Source organism: Papio anubis, chromosome 1 (genome assembly GCF_008728515.1).
Source record: "Papio anubis isolate 15944 chromosome 1, Panubis1.0, whole genome shotgun sequence".
Classification (NCBI taxonomy): Eukaryota; Metazoa; Chordata; class Mammalia; order Primates; family Cercopithecidae; genus Papio; species Papio anubis.
This window is the reverse complement of record NC_044976.1, coordinates 131993157-132008436: the sequence shown is the minus strand read 5'-3', so window position 1 is coordinate 132008436 and position 15280 is coordinate 131993157. Positions and strand designations below refer to the sequence as shown.

The 15280-nt window shown below is 47.5% G+C and overlaps 1 protein-coding gene across 2 annotated transcripts; it reads right to left on the bottom strand.

Annotated features, from left to right (window-relative positions):
• Positions 1-6980: 6980 nt before the first annotated feature.
• Positions 6981-13148, bottom strand: FCRLB (Fc receptor like B). 2 transcript variants are annotated; one of them, XM_031654882.1, is made up of 6 exons: positions 12417-13148; positions 12115-12135; positions 11510-11764; positions 9063-9329; positions 8162-8452; positions 6981-7871 (listed from the first exon to the last, which is right to left on the bottom strand). In XM_031654882.1, the coding sequence occupies exons 1-6, from the start codon at positions 12655-12657 to the stop codon at positions 7462-7464; spliced, it is 1485 nt and encodes a 494-aa protein (XP_031510742.1). In that variant the 5' UTR covers positions 12658-13148; the 3' UTR covers positions 6981-7461. The 2 variants fall into 2 exon arrangements, with proteins under 2 accessions (XP_031510742.1, XP_031510749.1); XM_031654889.1 differs by having other exon boundaries at positions 8162-8307.
• Positions 13149-15280: the final 2132 nt, after the last annotated feature.

Sequence of the window (15280 nt, the reverse complement as noted above, 5' to 3'; positions counted from 1 at the left end):
AGCTACACAGCTGTTAAGTAGTAAAAGCAACATTCGAACTCAAGTCTATTGACTCCTGAGTCAAGACTCTTAACTTTGTACAACTCTCTAGGTCCAAAGCTAATTAGCTTGGCTATTACAACTTAACATGATACACTAGGGTATATTTACTGTTAAGAGAGGAGAGAATGGTCATCTCCTACACTGCAATGAGACTGATGCCTTTGAACTGAAAAAGACAGTAGTGTGTTGTACCAATTATTTAGTCTCAACTCTATCAGGCATGTACATTTATATGAGGATTCTTATTATAAGTAGAATGTCAAACATCGAAACCAAATATCTTTACAGGTAGAGTGACTGGGGAACAAACTAAACCAATATGGGCTAACTATAGTACATGCTGAAAATCTCATGAAGGACTAGAATGATCTAGCTTGGAATAAGAGCTCTAATGGACAGAAAATGGTTATTTAATAAGGAAGTATAGTCAGAAGTGCAGTTCTTTGAGCTAACCACAGAACAGCTAGCCAGGAATTCAGGAGTTGGATGGATTAGTATTACAAATAAGTGCACTGACCCTTGGGGTACTGTACCACTGGACTGCTGTATGGCACAGGATAGTAAATCTATCACGATCTGACTAGGGACACTCAACACTGGATAAAGAGTTTTCGTGGGTTTAATTAAAAGTAAAAGTACAATGATGTGCTCTGTTGACCGAGGTAAGAGAAACAAGCTTTCACCTTCAAAATTAGTAGAAGCACAAATTGGTACATTCTCTTTGAGAAATAATTTGCAACTATCTATTAAAATTCTAAAAGGACACATATCCTTTGAAAAGTAAAACTTTTAGGCCCTCCCCGTAAATGGTTCTGTTTGTTCGTGGCGCAGGCAGAGTTTGTTGCAAGGCTTGATGTAAGACTTGTTACTAAATGATTAACTGCCTTTGTTCTGCTTCTGTAAAACTGCTTTCCCGCCCTCTGAATTGTAAAACAAGCCCTGCCTCAGCCGGAAATTCCAAACCAGTATGCTAAAGGTGGCGGGGCCCGATCGCTGCAACCCAGACCCAAGGTTGCATCAGCAAAGGAAAACTGCATTCCCCAGACCTCCCCGGGGCTAGTACCTATCCCACCCCTTTGCGTCGCCAAATAGGAAAAGACACCTGGCCTCGAGGTTACAAAAGAGGCCAATCAATAGCCTGTATGCAAATAAAGCCTAAACGCTATAAAAGAGATGTATCGCCACAAATCGGGGCTCTCTCTCTCTCCCTCATTCCTTCCAGGTGAGAGGGCCCTGGTGCACCAGTAAATGACTTTCTGCCGAAATTTGTGTGTTGGGTGGTTCCTCGCGCCGACTCTCAAACCCTAAGGAACGTGATTCTAACATCCTTCAATGCAGCAATTCTACTTCCAGGAGTTTATCCTACAGACATATTCAGATATGTGCATAAAGACACAGATGTAAAGATATTCATTGCAACATAATTTAAAACAGCACAAGTTTCAAAACAAATAGCCTATCAGTGGGGACTGGCAGGAAGCTGATTCCTGGACCCCCACATTGGGCTTAGTATCTCTCCTCCATGCTTCTTATTACCAACTGTTTTAAAACCTCTAATGATGAAAGGATCTGTTTGTCTGTCTCTCCCTGTGAGGTTACTATTATTTCCCTCACTTTTCAAGTGAGGAATCTTGGGCTCAGAAGGCCTGTGCAGCCCTCCTATAAAGGTCGAAGCAAAAATATATACAAAAATAAAGTCATGAAAGGTGGTGGTGTGTTGGGGAAAGAGCAGGTGGTTAGTGTGGCCATAATATATGATGAATGGGCTCAATATGCTGTGATAGGAAGTTTGGACTTTAACCTGGAGGATTTAATTCAATCTCTTAGGAAAAAAGCCATGAGTGTGAAACCTATAAACCAAAAAGCATCTGAGACAGGTCTCAATCAATTCATAGGTTTATTTTGCCAAGGTTAAGTACCATAGCCCATGATACAGCCTCAGGGGTTCCTCAGAACATGTGCCTAATGTGGTTGGGCTACAGCTTGATATTACACATTTTAGGGAGACAGAAGTTACAAACAAAGACATAAATCAATACATGTAAGGTATACATTGGCTTGGCCTGGAAAGGCAAAACATCTCAAAGTTGGGTTGAGGGGATGACTTCTAGCTAATTGGTGGATTAAAAGAATTCCTGACTGGCAATTGGTTGAAAGGGTTAAGCTATGCCTGAAGAATTGAAGTCAGCTTGAGTTAAGGGAAGGGAGTGGTTGTAACGGAAGCCAAGGTTATTCTCATGTAGATGAAACCTCCAGGCTTCAGAGAGAATAGATGGTGAATGTCTCTTATCTGACCTTAAAAGATGTCAGACTCTTAGTTACATCTCTTCTGGAATGGGAAAAGACCTGGCGAGGGAGGAGGATTCTCTACAGAACGTAAATTTCCCTCACAAGAGACAACGTTGTAGGGCCATTTCAAAATATGTCAAATAAATATAGTTTGGGGTAAAATACTTTGATTTTCAGAGTCAGGTTGGAGTTGGTATCTTATTGCTACAGAGTCAGTTCTGTCAGTCTTAGGATCTCTATTTTAATGTTATGCTGGTTAGTTTTGCTAAACTCCAAAAGCGAAAGGGAATAATAAGGCATGTCCAATATCCACTTCCCTTCATGGCCTAAACTAGTTTTTCAGGTTTCTTTGAAATCTTCTTGGCTGTGAGGGAGGTCCATTTGGTCTATGGGGGGCTTAGAATTTTAATTTTGGTTTACAAACCAAAAGAGATCCCCCTTCCATAATGTAAGGTCAAGTAAAAACTGGGACTCAGGGAGGAGAGAATGAAAGAGTAAGGCTGAAATCCAAAGGGAATTCGACAGGATTTTTTCTGCTCTCTGATAGAGGACATTTGGGTTCCTTGTCTGGCATCTGGTATGGACAGCAGCAGGATTAGGATTTGCAGCCTAAGTCTGAGACATAGAACTGATGAGAGAATCAGAGAGAAGCAGATTCCTCCCTAGGTTTCTCCAGCATTTTTCTGCCATCCCTGCTGTTTGGGAATGAGCTCTGAGAGTCCCCTTGGACAACCTGGGCTAGCTAGCCTTCCGGTTTCCCTAAATGCTTGCTGGAACCTCAAACAGAAGGGATGAAGATGAAGCTGTATTTCCTGAATGCAGGTCTTCCTGGGAGATCAATAACAGATATCTTAGAAAATCATCTTGATCCTGCCCTCCTCTTTAAAAGCTGGGGTGCACGAACAAGACAGTGGCCTCTACAGGTCATAAAAGTCAATTCCTCTCCCCCACACAGGAAAGTTGAGTCATGAATGATTTTCATTCTCACCAAAAAGTTCTTGTTCTTCCCCATCCCCCCACATCCTAGTTCTAAATGGAAGTAGATGGCAAAACAAGAACAAGGATGTTGATGTTGCCAAAAACGTATGAATGAAAGACTTACTGCCGCCTTAGCTCCCCTTTGAGTAACTATTCCTCCTTTTTGTACTCTTCAAAATTGATCAACTGATTTTTTAAATGACCTGAGATTCTTTGATTACTAAGCCTCTTGCCACTAATGTTAGTCACTTCCTGTCTAGATCAAGATGGCAGAAACCGGCCTGGCGCGGTGGCTCACGTCCGCAATCCCAGCACTTTAGAAGGCTGAGGATGCACTTTGGAACACTTCAGGGTGGATCACCTGAAGTCAGGAGTTCAAGACCAGCCTGGCCAACATGGTGAAACCCCCTTATCAGGAGAACCCGCTCCCGATGTTTAACATGGGTTCTTCTCTATTTCCTAAGTGTCTTGGCTGGATTGAGAAATAAAGGGAAAGAGCACAAGAGAGAGAAATTTAAAGCTGGGTGTCCGGGGGAGATATCACATGTCGGCAGGATCCCTGATGTTCCCCAAGCCGTAAAACCAGTAAGTTTTTATTAGCGATTTTTAAAAAGGGAGGGAGTGCTCGAATAGGGTGTGGGTCACAGAGATCACATACTTCACAAGGTAATAACATATCACAAAGCAAAGGGAGGCAGGGCGAGATCACAGGACCACCGGAGGAGGAGAAATTAAAATTGCTAATGAAGTTTCGGGCACACATTGTCATTGATAACATCTTATCAGGAAACAGGGTTTGACAGCAGGTAACCTGTCTAAGCACAATTTATTAGGTGGGAATTTTCCCATCCTAGTAAGCCTGGGAGCACTATAGAAGACCCGGGCTTATTTCATCCCTTCAGCTTCGACCATAAAATACGGGACGCCTTAAAAGGGGCCGTCTATAGGCCTACCTTCAGGGCTCATTCTCTTTCTCAGGGATGTTCCTTGCTGAGAAAAAGAATTCAGCGATATTTCTCCTATTTGCTTATGAAAGAGGAGGAATATAGCTCTGTTTCCATCTGGCTCACCGGTGGTCAGTTCAAAGTTACTTCTCTTGTTCCCTGAACATCGCTGTTACCCTGTTCTTTTTTAAAGATGCCCAGATTTCATATTCAAACACACATGCTCTACAAACAATTTGTGCAGTTGACACAATCACAGGGTCCTGAGGCGACATTCATCCTCCCCAGTTTACAAGGAAGATGACGGGATTAAGGGATTAAAGTAAAGACAGGCATAGGAAATCACAAGGATATTCACTGGGGAAGTGATAAGTGTCCATGAAATCTTCACAATTTATGTTCAGAGATTACAGTAAAGACAGGTGTAAGAAATTATAAAAGTATTAATTTGGGGAACTAATAAATGTCCATGAAATTTTCACAATTTGTGTTCTTCGCCGCGGCTTCAGCCAGTCCCTCCCGTTCGGGGTCCCTGACTTCCCGCAACACCCCCTCTCTACAAAAATAAAACAACTAGCCGGGCATGATGGCAGGTGCCTATAATCTGGGCTACTAGGGAGGCTGAGGCGGAAGAATCACTTGAACCTGGGAGGCAGAGGTTGCAGTGAGCAGAGACAGCTCCAGCCTGGGCGACACAGCGAGACGGGAGACTCCGTCTCAAAAAAATAAAAAAGGTAGAAATCTCAGGGAAACAAAATCAGAAGGGGAAAAGAGCCTGGTCACTGAAATAGAGTGCAGTTAACTAGGAAAAGTTGCCTTGGAAGACAGTTCTGAAAAGTGAGATGAGCCTACATCAGAAAGCTGGAAATCAGAGCCACTAAGGCCCTTGTAGACCGGGACCCCAGTACTGAATTATAGGGACCTGGACATACCTCCTCCGAGTTAAGAAAGATCCGCTGAGATAAGTTTGATTCTTCTTGTCTAATTTTAAGTTAGCATTTCCTCCAGTTAGACATACTGATGCCTTCATGTCAGGAATGCTTTCAGATAGCCATCCCAAGTATCCAACAGGCTAAACCACTTCTTCTTTTTTTTTTTTTTTTTTTTTTTTTTGAGACTTAGTCTGGCTCTGTCGCCCAGGCTGGAGTGCAGTGGCCGGATCTCAGCTCACTGCAAGCTCCACCTCCCGGGTTTACGCCATTCTCCTGCCTCAGCCTCCCGAGTAGGTGGGACCACAGGCGCCCGCCACCTCGCCCGGCTAGTTTTTTGTATTTTTTAGTAGAGATGGGGTTTCACCGTGTTAGCCAGGATGGTCTCGATCTCCTGACCTCGTGATCCACCCGTCTTGGCCTCCCAAAGTGCTGGGATTACAGGCTTGAGCCACCGCGCCCGGCCGCTAAACCACTTCTTAACAAGACTTTCGTGTTCTGATTTCTTCCTACTTCCCCATATTCATCTCTGCCACCTCCTCCCTAAAATACACCTACACGCATACACATAAACATACATAATTCTCCAACCACTCCCAATTATTTGCAGCTCTACAAACATGCTACATTCTTTCATTTCTCTGTGTATATGCATCCTCAGCCTACTTGCCATACCCTCAATCTTTCTCACATCTCCATGTGGTAATTCTTGCTCTTCCTTAAAAATTCAACTTTCTTCCCTGAATTCCTATCATGTTTCATAGAGCACTTATCACATTGCATCGTAATTTATGTGTGCACCTGCCTGCCTTTCTATATAATTTTAGTGGCTTTGTAATAGTAATATGGTGAAGAACAATATTTAGAAGAATAGGATGAAAGCTGTTGATATTATTCTGGTTAATCACTCAGAAAGAAATGGAAAATGGGATTGTGACTGAACATCTATAAGCAGAAGTAAAGGATGAGAGAGTACAGTTGTTACAGCTCTAAGCCTTAACAGTGAAACTTAAGAATGGTATGGACCTGATGAGAACGAGGCCTCCTGAGGACAAGTCACACTAGCCCTGCAGAGGATTGATGGCTCCAGTAGGCAGATGGGAAAACCCATCAAAATGGGACTTTCCAGGAACATAACCATGAAATTGCAATTGAAATGGCTTCTCACTTTTCTTCTTTTAACTAAGTGACAGTAAAGTCATCATGCAGGATGGCATACTGATCTGTGCATGTGCATATCTTGGTGTATTCATGTTGGAAAGGCTCTTACGAAAAAAGTTGCCAAGAATGAGAACTCGATTTTGAGGATTTGTCTTAAGGTTTCTTCAAAAAGATTTCTCAATGCAAACGGTACACTTATGTAATATATGGCTAAGGTTAGCATAATCTGCCTGTTGCTACCACAGCCCATCAGTCTGTCTAGCTGCATTGGGGCAGGGGGTGCACCCGGGTGATTCTAACAGAATTCTGCCTGTTTTTTGTTTTTTTGAGACAGAGTTTTGCTCTTATTACCCAGGCTGGAGTGCAATATGGCACGATCTCGGCTCACTGCAGCCTCTGCCTCCCGGGTTCAAGCAATTCTCCTGCCTCAGCCTCCCGAGCAGCTGGGATTACAGGCGCCTGCCACCACGCCTGACTAATTTTTATATTTTCAGTAGAGACAGGGTTTCGCCATGTTGGCCAGGCTGGTCTCGAACTTCTGACCTCAGGTGATCCGCCTGCCTCAGCCTCCCAAAGACTCTGATCCTTTTAACCAGCGAATGGGAGGCCCACACAAACAACTTTTGCTCTCCGAAACTAAATAGAACCCAGGAGTTATTTGAAGATGTAAACTCATCAGTAATAGGACTGAACGTCTTTTTAATATCAACAGAGTAAATTCATTATGAATAATTACACTTCGACCCTAAAATATTATCAAGTCCTCAGTTACCTCAATGTACTTAAATACCAAAAAAACTGCCTGTGCTGAAATATGTACTGGCTAGGCTTATCTGAAGGGCTATGGGTCACTAAATTCACTTCCAAAGTTAAACCACAATGTAGTAAATAGCAGGTTTCTACTTCTTGCTGAATTCCGTGAGAATTCAAAGAGAATGCTTGTGGTTACAAACTGCTGTGTGAGGTTGAAATCGTCAGCCACTACACTTCGTGGGCGCTCCTTTAAAAACCACAGCAAAACACAAGGATGCAAACAGATGGCTTTGAAAGAACTTCGCCTGAGGGGAAGCAGACGACCAGGGAGGAATGAGCTTGCAGAGGGGACGGTAGCCGCCCCCTCAGCTCTCCACAGGAGTGGTCTCTGGGGTTCCCAGGCTCACAGCAAAGTGAGAGGTGGGGGTCTCGGGCGTGCCCCTGAGCTCCGGGAGGGCCTGTGGCTCCTTTAACTCCAGGACCACCCGGCTCAGAATGCCTTTGAGCAGCTGCATTTCTCGGAGCAGAAGGTCCACGTCGGGTTTCAGGGCTCCAGCCGATTGTTCCAAGGGCGTCGGCTGAGCGCAGGCGGGTGGCCCAGCAGTCGGGGCGCCACTTGCCGGGAACTGCAGCCCGGTGGAGGTGGTGCTCGGGACGGAGGTGACCGACGGGACCGATCTGGACACCGGGGGCCTTCGGAAGAAAAGCGGCTTGTTTCCAGGAGCCAAGGCTGCGGCCCGTGGGGCGGTAGTGGAGGCCGGGTCCAGGGGAGAACCTGTGAATGCATCACTCCCAGTCACGCGCGGCTTTCATGGTTCTCGGCGCGGGGCTGGGGAAGAGGTGTGGGGCGTGGGCGGGGATGGGGAAGGCCGGAAGAAGGGTGAGGAGGAGGGTGGCGAGTGGGAGATGGGAAAGACTGGGGGAGGGAGGGCGGGACGGGGACCGGGAGGCGGGGGTGGGGGGGCGAGACAGGGACGGGGAGACGGGGGAGATTCGTGGGTGCAGAGAGGTGGAAGCAGGGCTGCTCGCCAGGGTGGGCGTCCGGGAGGGTGTGCAGGCACTCACCCGGCCCCGGGAGCTGCAGCCACGGACTGCGTTTCCGGACACTGCGGGTGGCGGTAGCCGCCTCGCACCAGTACGATTCCAGCTCCTCGACCTCCGGCTCCGGGACTGTGTACTCCGCGCCCCAGTCGAAGCGGCGCACCGCACGGCTGTACTTGTAAAACGCGAACTGCAGCGGAGTGTCGCGCTTCTGCGGGTGCAGGTGCGTGTCGCAGCGCAGCACCACCCCGCCCAGCGCCGCGCCGCGGCCCTCCGGCGGACCCATCACCCTCAGCACCGGCGCCCGGAACAGTTCTGCGAAGAGGGCGGGGAGCAACGACGCCGGTTCGTCCACCGCTCCACGACCCAGCTCCTTCCTGCTTCCCGCGAGGGCTCCTTGCAGACCCATAGACCAAGAGGGTGAGGGGAGGAGGCCGTGTGTCCACGTGGAGGGGGAAGGGGAGCCTTCTGAAACGTGGGGCAGGGGGACCGAGTCCACGAGGGACGGGGAAAGCTTGAAAGGAGGAGGGACCGGGCCCCACGCTTCATGTCACATCCCGACTGACACTCAGCTCGGGTTCTGCAGCCTAGGAGAGGAGACGCTGCGCCTGCCTTGCAGGACGCTAGGGAGTCGCTCCTTCGTCCCAGTCCCACGGTGCCCCCTGACCCTGCCAGAGCTGCCCTCTATATGGGAGCCAGAGTGAGAAGCCAGGGTGTGCGTCGGGGAAAGGGACCAGCCTCCAAGCAGACTGCAGATCAAGCGCTCCTTCGCGGCGAAGAAGAGGAGACAGCGTCCGTAGTCTAAGAGAAACCCGCCAAGTGGCAGCTATTTGAACTTCCCGCCCGGTCTTTTCCCGCCGAGCTCCTGTCCCAAAATTTCTCAGTGCTCATTTGCCTCCCTCCCGGGGCCCCTGGTCTCTCCCACCTTGCACTGTCACAGCCACCTTAGCGGAGAACATGGGCGCGCTCTCCACCGGGATGCGCATGGTGCCCGAGCACTGGTAGCGCCCGCTATCGCTGGCGCGCGCCTGCAACACAGTGTAGTTGGCGCTGGAGTGGAAGTAGCGCACGGCCTGGCCGTCGTGGTAGTAGTGAAGCTTGTAGACCACCTTGTCGTACCAGCCGCGGCAGCGCAGGACCAGCGGCTCGCCCTCGAACACTGGAGTATAGGGCACTTGCAGAATCAGCCAGTCTGCGACAGACACCACAGACACGCTTGACTCCACAGAAAGTCCAGCCCTGGAGATCTCCCACTCTCACAGCCTCTCTGCTTTCTCCCCATAACTCCTCTCCCTCCCTTCCCCGCCATCTCCCACCGCTTTCTTTCTTTTTTTTTTTTTTTCTTTTTTGAGACACGGTCTTGCTCTGTCGCCCAGATTGGAGTGCAGTGGCACAAACTCGGCTCACTGCAACCTCCACCTCTCGGGTTCAAGCGATTCTCCTGCCTCAGCCTCCCGAGTAGCTAGGAATTACAGGTGCGCGCCACCACGCCCAGCTAATTTTTGCATTTTTTAGTAGAGACAGGTTTTCGCCATGTTGGCCAGGCTGGTCTGGAACTCTGAGCTCAGGTGTTCCGCCCACCTTGGCCTCCCAAAGTGCTGGGATTACAGGCGTGAGCCACCGCGCCTGGCCTCCCACTGCTTTCCTGAGCAGACAGGCCTTCCCTGGTGGTTGGCACCCAGTAGCCTCATAGTGCAAGATATATTTGTAGGTGACTGGGAAGGAAGGGGGAGGGCTGGTCTTTCTCTTAGCCAGGGAGGCAAAGATGCCAGAGACTTGGCTCCAGCCTCAAAGAGTTTTGACCATAAGAATCAACTATAACCCCTTTAGGATGGTGTCAGGGTCTTCCTGACTGGATCCTGCTTACCTCTCCCTCACCATGGCAGTATTCACTCCTGCCCCATTTCCTCTCTACTTTCTTCACCTTCCACTCCTAACAGGCTAAGCTCCAGTCATACTGAACTGTTGAGACAATTGGCCCTGTTTAGAGAATTGAGCCCAAGGCCTTTGTACCTGCTATTTCTTCAGCCAAGAAGACTCTTTTCACCTGTTTAAGTTGAGGCCTGCTTCTCCTAAGTCTAGGCTTAGACCTTATCTCCTCCAGAAAACATCCTTGACACCCCAGGACAGCCTTAGGTATCTCCTACAGCACCCCATAATTACCCTGTACATAGTAGGACAGTTACATAGCCCTAGCACAGAGCAGATGCCATTTTAGATGTTGTACATTGAGAAAGAATCCTGCAAGTAATAAGCATAATCCACATGCACTGTCTGTAAACAGTAATTACTCCTATAGTACTCAGTATAATTATTGCTATCACCAACAATTTCCAAACAAGAGGCCACAGAGTATGAATATGAAGTGTGTGTAAGTGCTAATCTGAACATTGAGTGATGTGCTTTAAATTCGGAACACAAATTGTGGCTAGGAATGCAACGGCATGATCTCTGCTCACTGCAACCTCCGCCTCCCGGGTTCAGACAGTTCTCATGCCTCAGCCTCCCGAGTAGCTGGGACTACAGGCAGGCACCCACTATCATGCCCAGCTAACATTTTTTTTTTTTATTTTTAGTAGAGACACAATTTCACCATGTTGGCCAGGCTGGTCTTGAATTCCTGACCTCAGGTGATCTGCCCGCCTTGGCCTCCCAAAGTGCTGGGATTACAGGATTGAACCACCATGCCCAGCAATCCTGTACCTTAATGAACAAACTATTGTTATTTTTCTTATCCTGTTTTAAAACTCTTCAAGCATCTCGAGAATGAGTTTCTCAGCTGACTCCTGTATACACATATATACGTATGCAATAAAACTTTGAGTAAGTGCTCAGTTCAATTGCTGCTTTTTTTCTTTAGCAAATCATAATTCACTTTTAATCCTCAGAGCAGGCAAAGAGGTACATACTATTATTGTCCCTTCTTTACAGATGTAGACACTGAGGCACAGAGAAGCATCACACTGTTCAACTGAGAGTAGATCCTCCATCTGTGCTCGGCCTGCCAGGGAAACTCACCTTTCCTGTTTGGTGAGCTTCCTTTACTACTCAGTGCTCCCCTACCCCCTAAAGTTCTCTGTCCAGCACTCCAGGTCCTAGGAACCTTTTGCTCTTCTGAGCTGGTCTCAGAAACAAACAGAAATGTTCACACTGTGGCAGGAGGGTAAGGGGACCTTTGGGGCTAGGCATGCCTTGCTGTATTTCTCGCATAGTGCCATGCAGGTCCCTACCTGCTCCAGAGACTTAAGATAGGCCCCAGTGTGGCCCTTGTTTCCTGCACCTTGGGATTGACCTAGTGTTCCCTCCCACCAGAGGGCTAGTATTGCCAGAGGAGACAAGTGCTCCCCCTCCCCTCATGCTCAGACTACTCACCATTGGATACAGAGAGGTGAATGGGGTCACTGACGGGTGCTCCCCGTGTCTGGCATCGATACACCCCTGGTGTCTGCACCTCAATGCTCTTCTTGTGAGAGGGCAGAAGTAGGTGGCCCAAATACCAGAGAGTGCTGATGGGCCGGAGCTCCAGGAGCAGTGGGTGGTATCCATCACACTTCAAAGTTACCCGCTCCCCCTTGAAGATGGTGGTCCAAGGTGGGTGTAGAGATAATATGGGCTTCTCCAGAGTAGCTGGGGTGAGAGGTGGGATAAGAGGGGGCAGCATGCAAAGAGAATCAAGGTGAGGTGCCCAAAGAAACGACCTGAGTTTGGGAAATCTTAGGAAACCCCAGCTCCCAGGCCCTGGCTCATGTACTAACCCATCCCTGCAGGACAGGAGATCACATTCATTGGGTTACAGACTATCAGTCCATCAGCCATTTCTAAATGCCTTCAAGCAAATTTAGTCCCAGTGGTTGAGGAGAGTAGGAAAAGACACTATCCCAGAGCAGCCAAGAAGTGAGGAGTCTACTGGAGCAGGTAACTTAGGGAGTTGGAGTGGAAGTTGTAGAAAATTGGGATGAGAAATGTATAAGACTCACCAGCTTGCCCACTGCTTGAAACTGCAAAACAAGAAAGAAGGAAGAGAAAGGGGAAGGAAAATGTTGGTGATGAGAGGAAAGAGACTCTTGATGACAAGAAAGGCTGAATGATCCCAAAACCTGTTTTTCTTCTTTTGCCCCTGGTTTCCAAAGCTCTGAGAAAGCCCCTTCTTCTTTACCCCTCCAGAAATAATGAACCACCTGGAAACTGAGGATTGGATACCTACCCTCCTCTCCCCATACCTTGCTCCACCCTATTCTCCACCACCCAAAGCTCGTCTGCTGCCTCACTGCGGACTCACCGAGGAGCAGAAGGGCTGTCAGTGCCCACATGATGGATCTGACTGCAGCAGCTGCAGAAGGATGGAGATGTGCTGGCATGGGATGGGGAACAGAGAGAAAGAAAGTGGCCAGCGGATGCCACTGAGTACTAGGAGATATTGCTGCTTCTCCCACCCACTGCTGGTTCCTGAAGATGGCAGACTGGAACGAGTAGAAGACAGGCTGAATATCAGGTATCCCAAGTGCCAGGCACTGTCTCATCTACCGCCTCTATAGCCACCTCACAGCTCAGGCCAGCCGTGACTACTGTAAGGAAGGCCTGCAGAACTTGTGCCCTCCACAGCACAAGAGAGCCCCATAGAATCCCAGGCTCCAGCAGATGACCCTTCCATCTTCCATCTTCAAGCTCCCATTGACATCCCACTCCCATCCCATCCCTTCTCCACCTTCCAGCCAGCCCTGCAAGGCTCAGCTGAGGAAGACACAGCCTCATGTCCTTAAGGTCCTTTTTCCTGCTCACTCCTGATAACAGACATTGGCGTGAGACCTAGAGAGGTCAATGTTGGGTTGCCTGCCCCCAGAGCTCACGTCCTCCCACAATGAGTAGACAAAAAGGCATGACTCACCAACCACCCTTCCCATCCCTATCATCTAGTTCCCCAGTCAAGGATAGAAATGCAATGTGTTTCTTCTTCCTCCCTTTCTGAAATCTTGAGTTCTCATAAATTCTTAAATTCTTAATAAGTTAGAAAACTTCTTTCCTACCCACCCCAATGAGCTCATCCTGAAGCACTTCCACTCACTTATTCCTTTCTTCCTTCCTCCCACCCTTCCCTGCAACCCCTCCCCAACCATGCCCCAGTTCCAGGAATCCTGACCTGCAGCAGAGAAGTCACTGCATCAGCCCCTCAGAAGCCTCTCAGGTCTGACCTCAGGGCTCTACTTCTTATGCTTTCTGAGCCATGTGACCATACCTGAGCAATGAGGAACCTGAATTTTCATGTAAATACTTAATGAATTTTCCAACCTGATAGTATGTCTTCTTGGACTCTATCCTGTCCTTACTTGTGGTTGTTTAAAACCGGGACACCTTGATCCCTTGGAAATCAGATGGAAAGGAGATCAATTATCAGATACTGTCAACTCCCAGTGAGATAGTATCTTCCCCTCTTGTGGATGCCTGAAGTTCCACTTTGAGAATCCCCTCATATTTTGCCTAATGGAGCCCCTTTTAAAAATGCAAATGCCTCTTAGGAAAATGTGACTGGTCATTTAAATTATGCTGGTCACTTCAGATCATGTTTTGAGTGCAGGTTTTGATAAAAGAGATAAAGTCATGTAGATCTCAAACAAAGTAGGGACACATTTGATAATGTGCCCAAGAGTTGGGGAGGCAGAGAAGAACTAATTACTGGGAAGAGGGATGATCACCTGCCTGCTTTAGGAGTGCCTGAGCTGGCCAGCACTCCTGTGCTTCCCTTCTAACCTGCTAATTCTTCATCTCAGGGCCAGTGTGTGGCTTTCCACATGATCCACAGCCTGCCACAGAGGTCTGACTTCTGCACCATGCCACCACCTGTATGGTAAGAATGCAATGCAGTTGTCAGCTGTCCTCTTAGGCAACAGAAGCTGGCTCTATTTTGGCTTCTCATCCCCCAGAGCACAGATGTCAGCCCCTTTACTGGATTCAGAAGAAACCTGAGTACACCAAAACTTTGTGAACTGTACAGTCTTCCCCAGAAATCTCTGGAACCATCCATAGTGTTCATATTATACAGTGCTCAGAATTTGACTTGAAAAATTTCCCACCAAATATTTCTTTATTCTAGGCTGTCCTCTAAGTTTTTCCCAAAGTGAGTCTTCTTACTCCATCTAGGACTTTTCCCCAGAATTTCTAATTCTTCACTCCTTTACAATGCAGAAAAATTTAGAAATTATCATTTGTAACTTGAGCAATTATTTGAGGCCTATCACAACACAACATCTGGACAATATATGTTACCATTTGATAAGCATTCTGGTGATGAAACGTTCTCAGTGATAATTATGGTAATGAACTAATGCTGCTGTTGCTGATGACAGCTCACTTTAGTGTCTCGGCATGTGGCAGGCACTATGCTAAGTGCTTCATAGATATTACTTCACTTAATTCTTGTAAGGCCCTTTGAGGAAGAATTATTAATATCCCCATTTTGCATATGTCCTCATCACCTCAGTTTCCTACTGAGATGATGAAACTGGAATTTGAGTAGAAGTCTGTCTCCAAAATCTGTTCTCTTGTCTCTCTGATTGTCAGGGATTCAAGATGCTGCTCATGGCCGGCCGCCGTTATTGGTCTTTGCAAGTTCCCCCTCTTATTGTCTTACCTTGTTGACTTTCATCCTCGTTACTGTTCTCATCCCCTCCACATAAGCTCCCACTGTACAATGTTTACTGTATGTTCCCATATACATGCAATTTTTATCTTTGAGAAACATTTAGTGTTGTTAATTTACATAAGTGGCATTGTGTTCTAGATATTATATTCACTTTTACTTTTAAAAATTAATCCTAGATGTTTCAAATTTGTTCAGATTGCTCTACATGCATCGTGTTTATTGCTTTTGACTGCCCTAATATTCTTTTTTTTTTTTTTTTTTTTTTTGAGACGGAGTTTTGCTCTTATCACCCAGTCTGGCATGCAATGGCATGATATCAGCTGACTGCAACCTCCACCTCCTGGATTCAAGCGATTCTCCTGCCTCAGCCTCCTGAGTAGCTGGGATTACAGGCGTGCATCACTACGCCGGCTAATTTTGTGTTTAGTAGAGATGGGGTTTCACCGTGTTGGCCAGGCTGGTCTCAGACTCCTGACCTCAGATGACCCACCCACCTTGGCCTCCCA

Bases quoted from the DNA above. Each gene is read 5' to 3' on its own strand.
- FCRLB (XM_031654882.1), bottom strand. From the start codon at position 12,657: ATGAGACAGTGCCTGGCACTTGGGATACCTGATATTCAGCCTGTCTTC. The intron at 12,136-12,416 runs GTGAGTCCGCAG...CTTGTTTTGCAG, and splicing joins GACAGCCCTTCTGCTCCTCG to TTTCAAGCAGTGGGCAAGCT. The intron at 7,872-8,161 runs GTGAGTGCCTGC...ATGCATTCACAG, and splicing joins GCTGCAGCTCCCGGGGCCGG to GTTCTCCCCTGGACCCGGCC.